Genomic DNA, 12289 nt, shown 5'->3' with positions numbered 1-12289 from the left:
CTGGAAGCTTCTCTGAGGCATCTGTGTCACTAACAGGAGTAGCTGTTGGGGAATAGAAAGCTCTGCCTCAGACTTCTACCTTTCTTCCGTACCAATGGTCCTCCCTTTGACCAAGTGAGTGTGGCTTGAAAATATAGGAAGGAACAAAGGGAAAATGACACCATTCTATATTATAATGTGCTTTCTTAGGGCTTGTTCAGGTCAGCCATGCAGAGTATGTTTAAGATAAGAAAATATTTCACTTTCTCGACAATCATCACATGATCTCACTGATGCGTGGAATTTGAGAAACAAGGCAGAGGATCATAGGGGAAGAGAGTTAAAAATGAAACAAGAAGAAACCAGAGAGGGAGACAAACCATAAGAGACTCTTAATGTCAGGAAACAAACTGAGGGTTGCTGGGGGTGGGGGGGAGGGGTGGGGTGGCTGATGATGGACATTGGGCAGGGTATGCATTGTGGTGAGTGCTGTGTATTGTGTAAGACTGATGAATCACAGACCTGTACCCCTGAAACAATACATTGCATGTTAATTTAAATAATTAATTAATTTTAAAAAAGAAAATATTTCACTTTCTGTGCAAAGATTAGAGTGTTAAGTCCTTTAATCCTTTCCTGAGGATTCCGATATAGTATTTGTGTGTGTGTGTGTTTGAACCAGTAGGTAACCAATGGATGACTAGGAAGAATGAGGAGATGTCTCAGCATCTCTCACCGTCAGAGTCCTTAATGGGGTTTTAAGCCTGGAATGTGAGATCCTACATCCATTGAGCAACCCACTGAAGCCCCCTTGTGTTATTCCGGATTGAGAAATCTGACTATATAGAAACCAAAATGTCTTAAAATATCATAAAATTAAAAGTAAATGACGAACTAGGAAGAATATTTACAACATATATGCAAAGGGCTAGTTTCTTTTAATTACAAAGAGCTCTCACAAATCAGGGGCACCTGGGTGGCTTGGTCAGTTAAGTGTCTGACTCTTGATTTTGGTTCAGGTCGTGATCTCATGGGTTTTGAGATTGAGCCCCGCATCAGACTCTGCCCTCAGTGGGGCTTCCACTTGAAGATTCTCTCCCTCTGCCCTTCCCCCCAACTCACGTGAGTATGCGCTCCTGCGCTCTCTCTGTCTCTCAAATAAATAAATAAATCTTTAAAAAATGCTCAACCTTATTTATAATTAAAGAATTAGAAATGCAAGCAATAATGATATCCATTTTTCAGATAACAGATTACCAATGATTAAAAAATTGGATCATCCCCAGTTAGTGAGGATATGGAGAAAGAGGCACTCTCATATAGTGACAGCTGGATTGTAAATTACTACAATATTTAGAGGCCAGTTTGGCAATATCTATGAAAATTTTAAAATTTTCCAACAATCCATGAATTCAAGTGTATGTAATTAAATGAACAAAGGGGCTTAGGGGGATAGAGGAATGTTCATTGCAGTGTTATGTGTAATAATAAAAACCTGGAAGTGGCCTAAATGTCCATCCATTGACCCTAGTTAAATAAATTATGTATTATACACACATTGGAAGAATATATACTAATTAAAAAGAAGGTAAATCTATGTATACTAATAAGGAAAGATATTCTGATAAAATATTGAGTTAAAAAAGTTGTGCAACGATATCTATAATTTTGTTTACGTGTTTAATCTTATTGTGTATATCTATATTTTGCAAAACAAAATGTCTGAAGGGCTACTCACCAAAGTGTTAATATTAGCTACTTCTAGGGCTGCAGTCTGGGGAGCCGAGAGAGAAGAGGTGAACTTGTACTTTTTCCAGTACTTTCTGGGCTGTTTGTATTTTTCACAATGAGAAATCTATTCCTTTATATTTTAAAAAAAAGAACAAATTGACAAGATGCATCTCACCGAGGTAAACAAAGTAGGGAGCAATGATGCTGCCCACTCTGGAGGCCATGGATGTGACCCCCACAGCCATGTTCCTGACCAGGGTGGGGTAAAGCTCTGCAGTGAAGACATACAGCATGGAGAAAGCAGAGGTGATCCCGAACTTTCCTAACATCACCAGACCAATGGACAAGAAGTTGTAATCTGGAAAAGAGACCCAGGGTAAATAGAGGTGCTTTTAGAAGTAAGACTGTTAACTCAGTGGCTTTCATTGTCCTTTTTACTTGTACAGCAGTGTTTTTATAATATAAAGGTACTCCTAGAGCACCTGGGTGACTCAGTCAATTAAGCTTCTGACTCTTGACCTCAGCTCAGGTCATGATCTCAGGATCGTGAGATCAACCCCTGCGCCAGGGTCTACACACTCAGTGCAGAGCCTGCTTAAGAGTCTCTCCCTCCCTTTCCCTCTGCCACTCCCCCTCCCCTCTCGCTCTCCAAAAAAAAAAAAAAAAAAAAAAAAGATATTCCCCAAGTAATAGTTTCTCTTCAAATATCTTAATAATTGGACACGAACAAAGAGGGAGAGAGACAGGTTGCTTTCTGTTTTACTCTACTGTTATTCTAGATTATTTATGCATTCAGTGAACTTTGTCCACTTGTTACAATGGTTTGGTGGTGAGTTGTTAGCATGTTAATATAGTTAAATTTAATCTTCAAAGAGAAGGACCAATCCTTTCTATCCTGTTTATTATTAAAGAAATATATGTTTCTATGCATAAGTACATAAATAGATCAATGATCTATTGACAACATTTTAATAATATGAGAAAGTTAGGCATAAGGAGAAAAAAGAAGCAGATGTCTTCGTGTGCTCTTTAACAACTTCAGGGTTACAGACCCTAAAAATCACTGACTTCTATTGAAACTGGCACGTCCTAGTACTGCAACACTGGAAAATGCTCCTCAGAGAAGAGGTTTTGAAAGCACCAAGGTGGCGGGGGGGGGGGGGTGCACCTGGGTGGCTCAGTCGTTAAGTGTCTGCCTTCCGCCCAGGGCATGAGACCAGCGTTGTGGAATCGAGCCCCGCATTGGGCTCCCTTGTCTGCTGGGAGCCTGTTTCTTCCTCCCCCACTCCCCATGCCTGTGTTCCCTCTCTCGCTGGTTGTCTCTCTCTCTCTGTCAAATAAAAAAAGAAAAGAAAAGAAAAGAACCAAAGGGATGACTGACGGCCTTAGTCTTCCTCTGGGGCAGTGATTTCTGATCCTCTGTATTTCAGGGCAGTTGTTATGAACACAGGAAATTACGTAGTTAGCGCTCGCTTGTCCGGTGGACTTACAAAGAGCTTATGAGGTAAAGGCGACACAAACAGGGTGCAGTGACTAATAATTAGTCTAGTCAAGGTGTGGGCTTTTTCTGGTAAGCTGTTAATGTTGGTTAAGTTCTTACCTGCAGGTACACACTGAATTAAGAGAAGCACGCCCCCTCCCAGGAACAGCACTCCGGCTATGATGTAACGCCGAGGCAGGGTGCGCAGGAGCAGCCACGCGGTGATGTAGGCGGGGACTTCGATCAGGGCAGAGAGGAAGCAGTTCAGGTAGGCATCTCCGTGCAAATTAGGAGCGTTGAGAGACAGGGCAAAGTAACCCACTGAGGTCAGCATCCTGCAAGGCAAAAGGCAAAAATGACAAGAGGATGGCCTGAACCACTCAAAGATTCCATGATGGTCAAGAAACTGTCTTGATCTTTCTGTCCTACAAGTAGCTGCTGGCCATACATGGCTCCTTAAAAGTAAATCGATTAAAATTAAATTAAATTAAACTTTAAATTAAATTAAAAATTCAGTTCTTTAAGTCACACTAGCCACACTTCACCTGCTTAATAGCCGCATGTGGCTAGTGGCTACTACAATGGACAACTCAGACATAAAACATTTTCCTTGTGGCAAGTTCTGTTGGACAGCACCAACATTCAACAACCCCTACCCTGGTCTAGATAATTTCAGATTTCATTATTTCCTGAACACTTTGTCCATCCTCATTCCCTTACAACTGTTATTTGAAGAAAAGACTGTCCGTCACGTCAGTGAACACAAAATCCAGATTTTGTTCTTTCCAAAAAGAAAAACAAAGACACATAGGTAATCCTGTGGGGTTCACTTCTGGTGAATTCCAATCGATTTATTAAAACTCACTTTAGGGAAAAGAAGGAAAGTCCCATAATGGTTCAAAGTATCACAGACACACACTGCCTATCCTGTCATTACAGTCAACTTCCACAGAACCGTAAGCTTATCTCTGCAAAAATAACTGTACGTTGCGGACTCCTCTGTGCAGATATTCGCTTATTATTAACATGACTGAAAAGCAGAGGCTGTCTGAAAAACGTTTTCAGGACCATTGTTGGATCTTTTTATACATACTCTACCGGGTTGGGTAGCCCAGGGCTCATCCAAAACAAAAATTAAACTTGATTGCTCTAGGGATCTCAGCAATGTTCGCATTTGATAATAAGCACATTGTAGGCAAAACTAGTGACTAGTTTATTCCTGGCTCAGTCGTGCTCAGGATATGTTTGCACCAATGACATACGCTGACCTAGAAGAAGTAAGGAGGTCTAAAGTGAGGAAAGCTGTCTGCTTAGGATATGCTTGCTGAATCCAGAGGCATAACTCAGTCATTGATTTCTTCTAACTGCAAAACAGAGTGGCCCTAAAATTAGACTCGCTGAACCTACGATTTTTTGTGTTGCCACTGGGGGGTAGGCATGTCCTTTTTTTCTTCTTCCTCATTTCTTGGCACATACATTATTAAATCTAGTCTACAAAGTCCACTCATTATTTCTATGCCTGAAAATCACTTGGTAGTTTGCTACTGGCAAGTGTGAAAAGCTTGTCCAAACTCTCATGTAGGCAGTGGGGATTCAGGTTGTTCTAATGCACTGTTCTGTTGGCAGTACAGTATGTTAGAAAGCAGGAGCTGAATTAGCCTCTCAGTTCCAGGCACCAACAACGTTATAGTATTAATCCCAATTACTTTAGGAGGGCAGGGACCCTTTCCCTGTGGACTACAGTACTGCGGGCTTAAATATTGTTCCTGTGACTTTCTTTCAGTTCCATGAATTGAATGGAGGCATTTCCAAATAACTTAGAATTCTATAATTTTTATTTTGTCCCAGGAAGACTCAGTCCTTGCCCTGACGTTGCTGTGAATTAGAGAAAATCAGTTGTATACTTAGGTGTTACGTGGCACATTCATAGATCACTTATTACTTACCACAGCAGCAAGGACATGATGGTTATTGTGGCAATATTCCGAGTCCTGAACAGGTCCAGAATGAAAACTTTCTGCTGACCTGGAAGTTTCAGTTCCTGTAGCTAAAATAACACAAATAACCATGGGATTAAGAGGTAATGAGGAGGGGGTATCTTCAACCATGGCAATGTGGGAAAGACCTATTATGCATATAAGTCTCTTTCACCTTGAATATGCTCAGAAGTCTGGAATTTGCTTATTCTATGCTTATTCTAACACTTTAAAATACTTGTGGCCCATTTTAGACTGAGCCTTTGAAATATGTAACATTGGCTTCACTGTCTCTTTATATAAAGCCTGACTGCTAACAGCCTTTTCTTGACTCGTGGTCATCACTGTGGGGACTTGAAATCACACTGAGCTATGATCCTTAAGACGTGTTGAGTGGATAGGGCCAAACAGTTCCAAATGCCTTGAGGTTCATGCCTGCCTTTTGTATTTTTCTTGTTGTTGTCTCAGTGTCAGAACAGATTTGGGTTCACTGAGGGACCTTGGGCAGGTGACTATGTATCCCCTCAATTTACTTCTCTGTTAAAAAGGTATAATAATTGGGCGTTGAGAAGATTAAATGAGATCATATATACATAAAGCTTAGCATAGTACTTGAACCATGGTAGATGCCCAATCCGTTTTAACTATAATTATTACTATGACTGTACCATTGAGACTGCTAGCTCTCTGGGTAATGGCAGTTTCTTACTGCTGTCAATGGGCTTCCCTCCTTTAGTTTTAATTTACTAAAGTTACCTTGCCGTGTGGTAGGAATCTAGATAACCATGCTTATTGGAACTTGTAAAAAAGTTACAAGGCTCTGAGGTGTGGAATCTCTTTGGGATACGGTGTGTGTGCAGTAAGTGGCTTAACAAGGAGTGTCTACTGTGAAGGAGTGAAACAGTCAGACCTGCCTTTGCAGCAGGTGCTCCCCAGATAGGAGCATCCTTCTTTCTAAGAATAACGAGACACTCCCTCCTGTTGCTCACAGACATTACCTTTCTTCTTCTACATGATTTGGAGCGTACAGCTCTAGAACATGCCCCTGGCAGCATAACCCTGTGATCACAACCAAAGTAAAGCGCCTGCATAAACTAGCGGGAACTAGAAGTCTTCGTGGAGGGTTCTGGAGGGGATGCCATGCACGGATGGGACTTGCGCATCAGGCCCATGCTAACACTTGGTGCTTCCATGGGGCCCTTATGAAAATGCAGATTGCCAGGTCCCGCCCAGGGCCTGCTGAATCTGAATCTTTGCTGGGGCCCTGAAGCCTATGACTCTGTATTTTGAAAGCTACTTGGTGATTCCCCCCTCCCCTTGGGTGATTTGATGACTGCCAGTTTTAGAAACCTCAGGACAAGAAAGGTCTTATATCCAGTGCTATCCCTGTATGGAGTCACCAAAATACCTTTGGACCAGACGCCATGAAGAGGCTGAAGGTGCTTCAGAAGGAAAGCCAGAAAAGCCCAAGGTAGCTTTCCAAGATGACACTACCCTCTATTTTTTTCTGTCTACTGCCTCTAACATGAGATAAGAAATCACATGCTATAAGCGCATATACTTGGGCACCAGAGACACCTAGTGAGACTTCTAGCAATGTGATTCTGGGCAAATTCCTTAACTTCTCTGTACCTCAATTTCCTCTCCTAAAAAGAAAGGGCCTAGAGTAGTCCCCACTACTGATGGCTTGCATGAACATCAGAAAAGCTGAACACTGTGCTGACATCTGGGAGACTCTCCGTTGTCACTCTGAGCAGGCTGTATGTGCTGGCACAAGGCTCTGTGGATCGTCCTAAAGAGAACCAGCCCCCCCTTTGCCAGGAGGTGAGCAGTGGAGATGAGCACAAGCTCCCTTTCCTTCAGCGGGCTCATCCAGTCCAGGCTCCCCGTGCCTCAGGACAGGAAGAAACAAGGTGCTTTCAGAAGCTTGTGTTTTGACACTGGACTTTATTCTTATTTGCCCATAACTATCTCTTCCATGTTTTATGACTGCCTTCAACCGTGTAGCTCTGATCTCCACTACTAAACTGTAAGTTCCTCAAAGACAGGAATCAGATCATAGACACAATAAATATCAATAAACAACCAGCACCGCCCTGAGATGTGGAAGAGTCCATTGGACACTTAGACACAATAAATTGTCTAAGTCTGGGAATGGAATTCTTGACCTGAAGAGCAAAGGATTGAGAGATATTTGCCCTAATAGCCCTCTGAGAGCTTGGGTTCATGGCTCTGTAGTTAATCCTTCAGCTATTGCCAGGTTATCTGCTTCTGTCTGAGGTCCCAAAGGCTGGGGTTGGAGGAAGTTCTTGGGGTGGAGCCGGGCAATGCCCACCTCCTTCTGCAGGTTCCTGCTTTCTGGGGTAGCCAGACTTGAGTCTGTGCAGACTTGAGTGTGGGGCAGGCATATTGTCGCTGCAGTTGCCCCGTCTTCTTAGGGTATCCTGAGCAGTCCCCTACCCTTCTCCTAGCCAGGAATGCCCTGCCCCCATCCTCTCCATTCATCTAAGCCCCCACCCCCTAGTTTGGACCTGCCTCTGCAGCCCCGAGTCCGTCTGTTCCCTTTCCCTGCTGGTACACAGCATCCCCACCTTGGATATGTAGCACTTCTTCCCTCCTGGCATCATTTATGTTATATCCCGTCCTCTTGACCCTCTTAGCTACGTGCTATGCTCCTTAAGCATAGGAACTGTATCTAACTTTTCTTATTTTCTCTAGAACCTAGCACAGAGCACGGAGGGGGACACTGCGAGTCCTCACTGACTTGTCAGGAAATACGGATGCTACCAGAGTGGCCTCCTGCCTTCAGGGGTGACCCCTCGAGGCTGTGCCTTCACGACACAGCAAGACTAAAGGCATATACAGCTTCCTCAGCAGCTGTGGCATGATTCAGAGTACGGTGGGGAAATCCATGGATGGAATACCCCTCAACCACATTTTTTCCACATCTGGACATTCAAAAATCACTGGTATGTAACTGCACCAGTGGTATGGAGCAATACCAATAAAAAGTTGGAGATACAACTTGCCGAAGGGAAGGGGACTCGTATTTAATCAATACTTGCTATAGGCTAAGCAGTTTACATATATGATTGCACCTAATTCCTACGCATCTGAGCTGGGTTTCACCTCAGTACTTAATCATCACGGTGTCTCTAAGGACTCACAAAGAGCCTGGTACGTAGTGGGCCCACGTCGGATTAAATTAAATCAAGAATGCCTAGCTGACTTTAAGAGGACACATCTGCAAATGCTTACCTCCATAGGATCAAAAATCACCCTCGGGGCAGGTATGTTGTTCATTTTTGCAGCTTTTTGGATGATATCTTCAGCCTCTCTAAATCTTCTCTGGGATATCAACCACCGGGGAGATTCAGGAATAAACCTGGAATAAATTTGTAACGGTTTATAATTTTTCACAATAGTGAGGTTTAATACTATTCACCATAAGTTGCCCCCAAATAATTTTTATTTTGTGAGATTGTAGTTTGTCTATTTAAAAAAAAAAAATCAGGAAGGAGGCCTCGTGAGATTTCCATTGATAATAGGAATAAATAAAATCACCTCCAAGATCACCTCTGATCAAATCACAAGGCTGATCACCCATCATGCTTGAAGGCAAGACCAGACTACAAGGGATAACACTAACTGTGGGCGCTGTAAGCCAGGGCAGCAGGAAAAAATCATTTCAAACTTAATAGCCTGTGTGGCTCTTTAAAGAAACACAATCTAGTGTCTTCAGTGCGTCCATCCCTTGGAGAACTCCTGGTGCCCCAGCTGACGATGGTCAGAAGTCTACCAGGTAAAGGTGGCCAAGGCATCTATGCTGTTTGGGCTTTTCTTGCAGTCAGAGGAGAAGGTGTATACATGGACACCCCCCGGCGGGCTGTCCCTGTGGCTCTCAGATTCCCAGGGCAGTGAGTAACCAAACAAGGTTTTGGGAGACAATGTTGTCTTTTTTTTTTAATGCCTAGAAACTTAAATTTTTTTTATTACACACAGTTCACTTCTATTCTTTCCTAACTTTTCTATTTTTCTATTCCTATTTCTTTTTATCATACTTAAATTTATTTATATTTTTCTATTCTGTCCTACTTTTTATTTCTCAGTATCTCCTAGCCATTCTTCTGCCAGCTCTTGGTTCTCTCACCTATCGGTCAGTACTCAGTTATCCGAGAAGATAAATTACATGTAGCAGGTACAAAGGCCTCCTGTCATTACATGGACCCCTCCAAAGCCGCAACAGCAATTAACCGCAGAGCAAAACACAACTTACCAAATGGCCAAGCCTTAGCTCCCTCCCCCAGCCTACTGGCACATGGGTTGAAAAATGAACCCAGTTTATGTCATTTTGGAATACGCCTTTAGTTGGTCCCTGTAGTAACTCTGATGATGTTAGGTCACTGACCTTCAGTAATGAGAGCTGTGCTGTCCAGGAAAACTTTCTTCAGTGTTCTGTAGCCGTATTGCCTAATATAGTAGCCAATAATGGCGTGTGGCTATTGAGCGGGTGTAAATAGTGTGAATGAGCAAACGAATTTTTTATTTTATTTACTTTTAATTCAAGTATGTGCATGTGGCTAGCGCTTTGGTGCAGAATTAGAGCTCTTATTTCCCGGCCACTGTATACTTCATGCACATAGACATGTAAACTTCACTTCTGATTCTGAGCAATGTCTTTCCCCCACAAGGTTGTTCTTAGAAATACCCTACCTTTCTTCCCACAGGCTCTCAGGGCCCTCATGGACCTCAAGTTCCTAATGTTTAGTTGGCTAGATATTGCAAAGCTTCCCCCATGTTACATCTATGGGCTCCCTCCCCACCCGCTACACACCTACTCCATTCATACTTGTGGTCCGTTCTTGCTGAACCTTTTTAAAGGGAACTTGAGATACCAAAAATCCCCAAACTACCTGCAGGGCTCTGCATAGGTTTACTCCCATTTCCAGCCCACAGTGCTCGGGGTGCTGCGATCTCTACTTTGGCCATGGCTTTTGTGCTGTACAGAGAATCAAGTCTAGCTGATCGTTAGTGGACCGCCAAACGAGGTTGTACACTGTAGCCTCTCTGTAGATTGAGTTCACATAGAACAGGGGAAGGGCATTCCTGGAGAGTCTCTATTACACATTGAGAAGGCAGCAGGGAACACAGCAGCCCGAAGCCAACCCCCCATGACCCCAGCCCACCTAGACTGACGAGCATGGCTTCAGGAAGCCCCACCCTCAAGAACGAGGTGTTCGAAGAAAGCTATTTTGCTATTTCATTTTTATAGGAAAATGATAAGACTGTTGTTAAACTTTTAGGACGAGCACACGGCTTCGTAGTGCTGGCCCTGGGCTGCCCTCCGTTCTGGGGCAGTCCTGTCCCTGGTACAGTGTGCCCACAGCCCGGAGCGCTCCCGAGTGAGCCCGGGGGCAACAGAAGGAAGAACACTCCTTAGGGCAAGAATAAGGCAGCTCCTCATGGGATGGACTGTCTTTACTGGAAAGCAAAGGGGCTGACCTATCAGAGTTGTTCCTTGCTGCAATATTGGGATCTGAAGCAAAGGTCCAAGCCCTAGAAATTAAGATCCCTATTCATCTCTTATAGTCAGTCAGGGCCCTTTTATTTTTATTCGCCTTCTCTCTCTCTCTCTCTCTCTGATAGAATCATACAGTAATAAGGTTGGTTATAACATATTTTAGAAGTACTGGTCTCTTCGGCCAAAATGGCAACTAGACCCAGGGATCATAGATTAATAACATCATTCATCTGAGAAGGCAGAAAATAACCTTTCAATAATCTTGTCTTGTGTTTTGAGAGAACCTCTGGTCACCAACACCTTTTACAGTAAATCCAGTCAGCAAGGGATTTGTGGAAAGAGGGTCAGAAGATGTGACAAAGCTGATGTTGGTGATGATGATGATGATGATGATGGCTCTCATTCCACAAAACAGCCCTGTTCTTGTAAATCTGGGGTGCTTCCTTGGAGACAGAGCTGTGTAGTTAATGGCCTGTCCTTATTTACCATAATTTTTCCTGACCCTCAGACTGGGTTGCAGAGGAAACCTCCAAATCCGAATAGTATCTAACCCTTAACACATTGTCTTTCAAATTCCAGGGAACTAAGGAAAAAGTGCTTTCTCCTCTCAGGCACATCCATGCCAAGAAAAACGATAGCGGTCTTAGACATGATAACAAGACAGTAACTGGGAGTGGTCCAACCTGAGCTAACTGGTCCAACAAGGCCAAAATGTGCTGCCTGCCAGCCTCTAAGACTGTCTAACAGTTGTAGCAAGATAAAGGACCTTTAGGCAAGGCAAATTCCTAGGCTGTGTACAAAGGACAGGGAACCACGAGGGCTAGTCTAAATCACGAGTTTTTAAAAAATGATCAAAGAAACTTTCATTGTGTGTAAGCAGAGGGAGATCAAGCAGTTCGGTAAAACCTGTCACTGCTGGGAGATTTGATATTGATATGAAACCAAACCAAACGAAGAAGAATTAGTGAGAGAGAGAGAACCACCAATAGAAGCAATCCCTTTTCCTCTTGCTTGAATATGGGAGGAAGAAAACCCCAAAACAAAAACAAAAAACAAAGAAATGGGAAGATCCCCAAAAAGAAGGTGCAACTGGGACGTTATTCCATTATTCTAATCTCTTCTCTCACCTGAAGTTTCCCGCATAATCAATTTGGGTGAAACTGGGGCCAGTCTCTCCAAACTTGGTTAATCCCACACTGATGTGTCAAAATTGGGTGGCAGGACTGAGGAAGGAGAGAACATTTCTCTAACAATTGATTATACGAAAATAATTCTCTCGCCCATCAAGACTAAGCAGAGGGATGCCTGGGCGGCTCAGTCGGTTAAGTGTCTTGGGCTCAGGTCACGATCCCAGGGTCCTGGGATCCAGGGCCGCATTGGGCTCCTTACTCAGCGGGGAGCCTGCTTCTCCCTCTGCCTGCCGCTCCCCCTGCTTGTGCTCTCTCTGTCTCTGACAAAAAAATAAATAAAATCTTAAAAAAAAAAAAAAAGACAAAGCAGAAAAACAGGCACATCCTAGATGCTCATCTCCCCATGATAGGAAAGCTTGAGGACATTACATTAATTGAATCCATAAGGTGAAAGGGATTTCTAGAGAGAGAA

The 12289-nt window shown here is 43.3% G+C and overlaps 1 protein-coding gene across 6 annotated transcripts in view; it reads right to left on the bottom strand.

The window, feature by feature from the left end:
• LOC113261708 (solute carrier family 22 member 4) overlaps positions 1 to 12289 on the bottom strand; it is a 50715-nt gene that overhangs the window by 12145 nt on the left and 26281 nt on the right. For all 6 annotated transcript variants that reach the window (XR_008957611.1, XR_008957612.1, XM_057307418.1 and 3 more), the window contains exons 5-8: positions 8425 to 8551; positions 5137 to 5237; positions 3311 to 3525; positions 1886 to 2068 (exon numbers count right to left, since the gene is read on the bottom strand). Coding sequence is in view for 4 of the 6 variants with exons in the window: in XM_057307418.1 (XP_057163401.1) it covers positions 1886 to 2068; positions 3311 to 3525; positions 5137 to 5237; positions 8425 to 8551 (626 nt within the window). In the remaining 2 variants the exon portion in view is untranslated. The remainder of the gene's footprint in view (positions 1 to 1885; positions 2069 to 3310; positions 3526 to 5136; positions 5238 to 8424; positions 8552 to 12289) is intronic.

This window comes from Ursus arctos, unplaced genomic scaffold (genome assembly GCF_023065955.2).
Source record: "Ursus arctos isolate Adak ecotype North America unplaced genomic scaffold, UrsArc2.0 scaffold_5, whole genome shotgun sequence".
NCBI classification, from domain to species: Eukaryota; Metazoa; Chordata; class Mammalia; order Carnivora; family Ursidae; genus Ursus; species Ursus arctos.
This window is presented reverse-complemented; position numbering and strand designations above follow the sequence as displayed.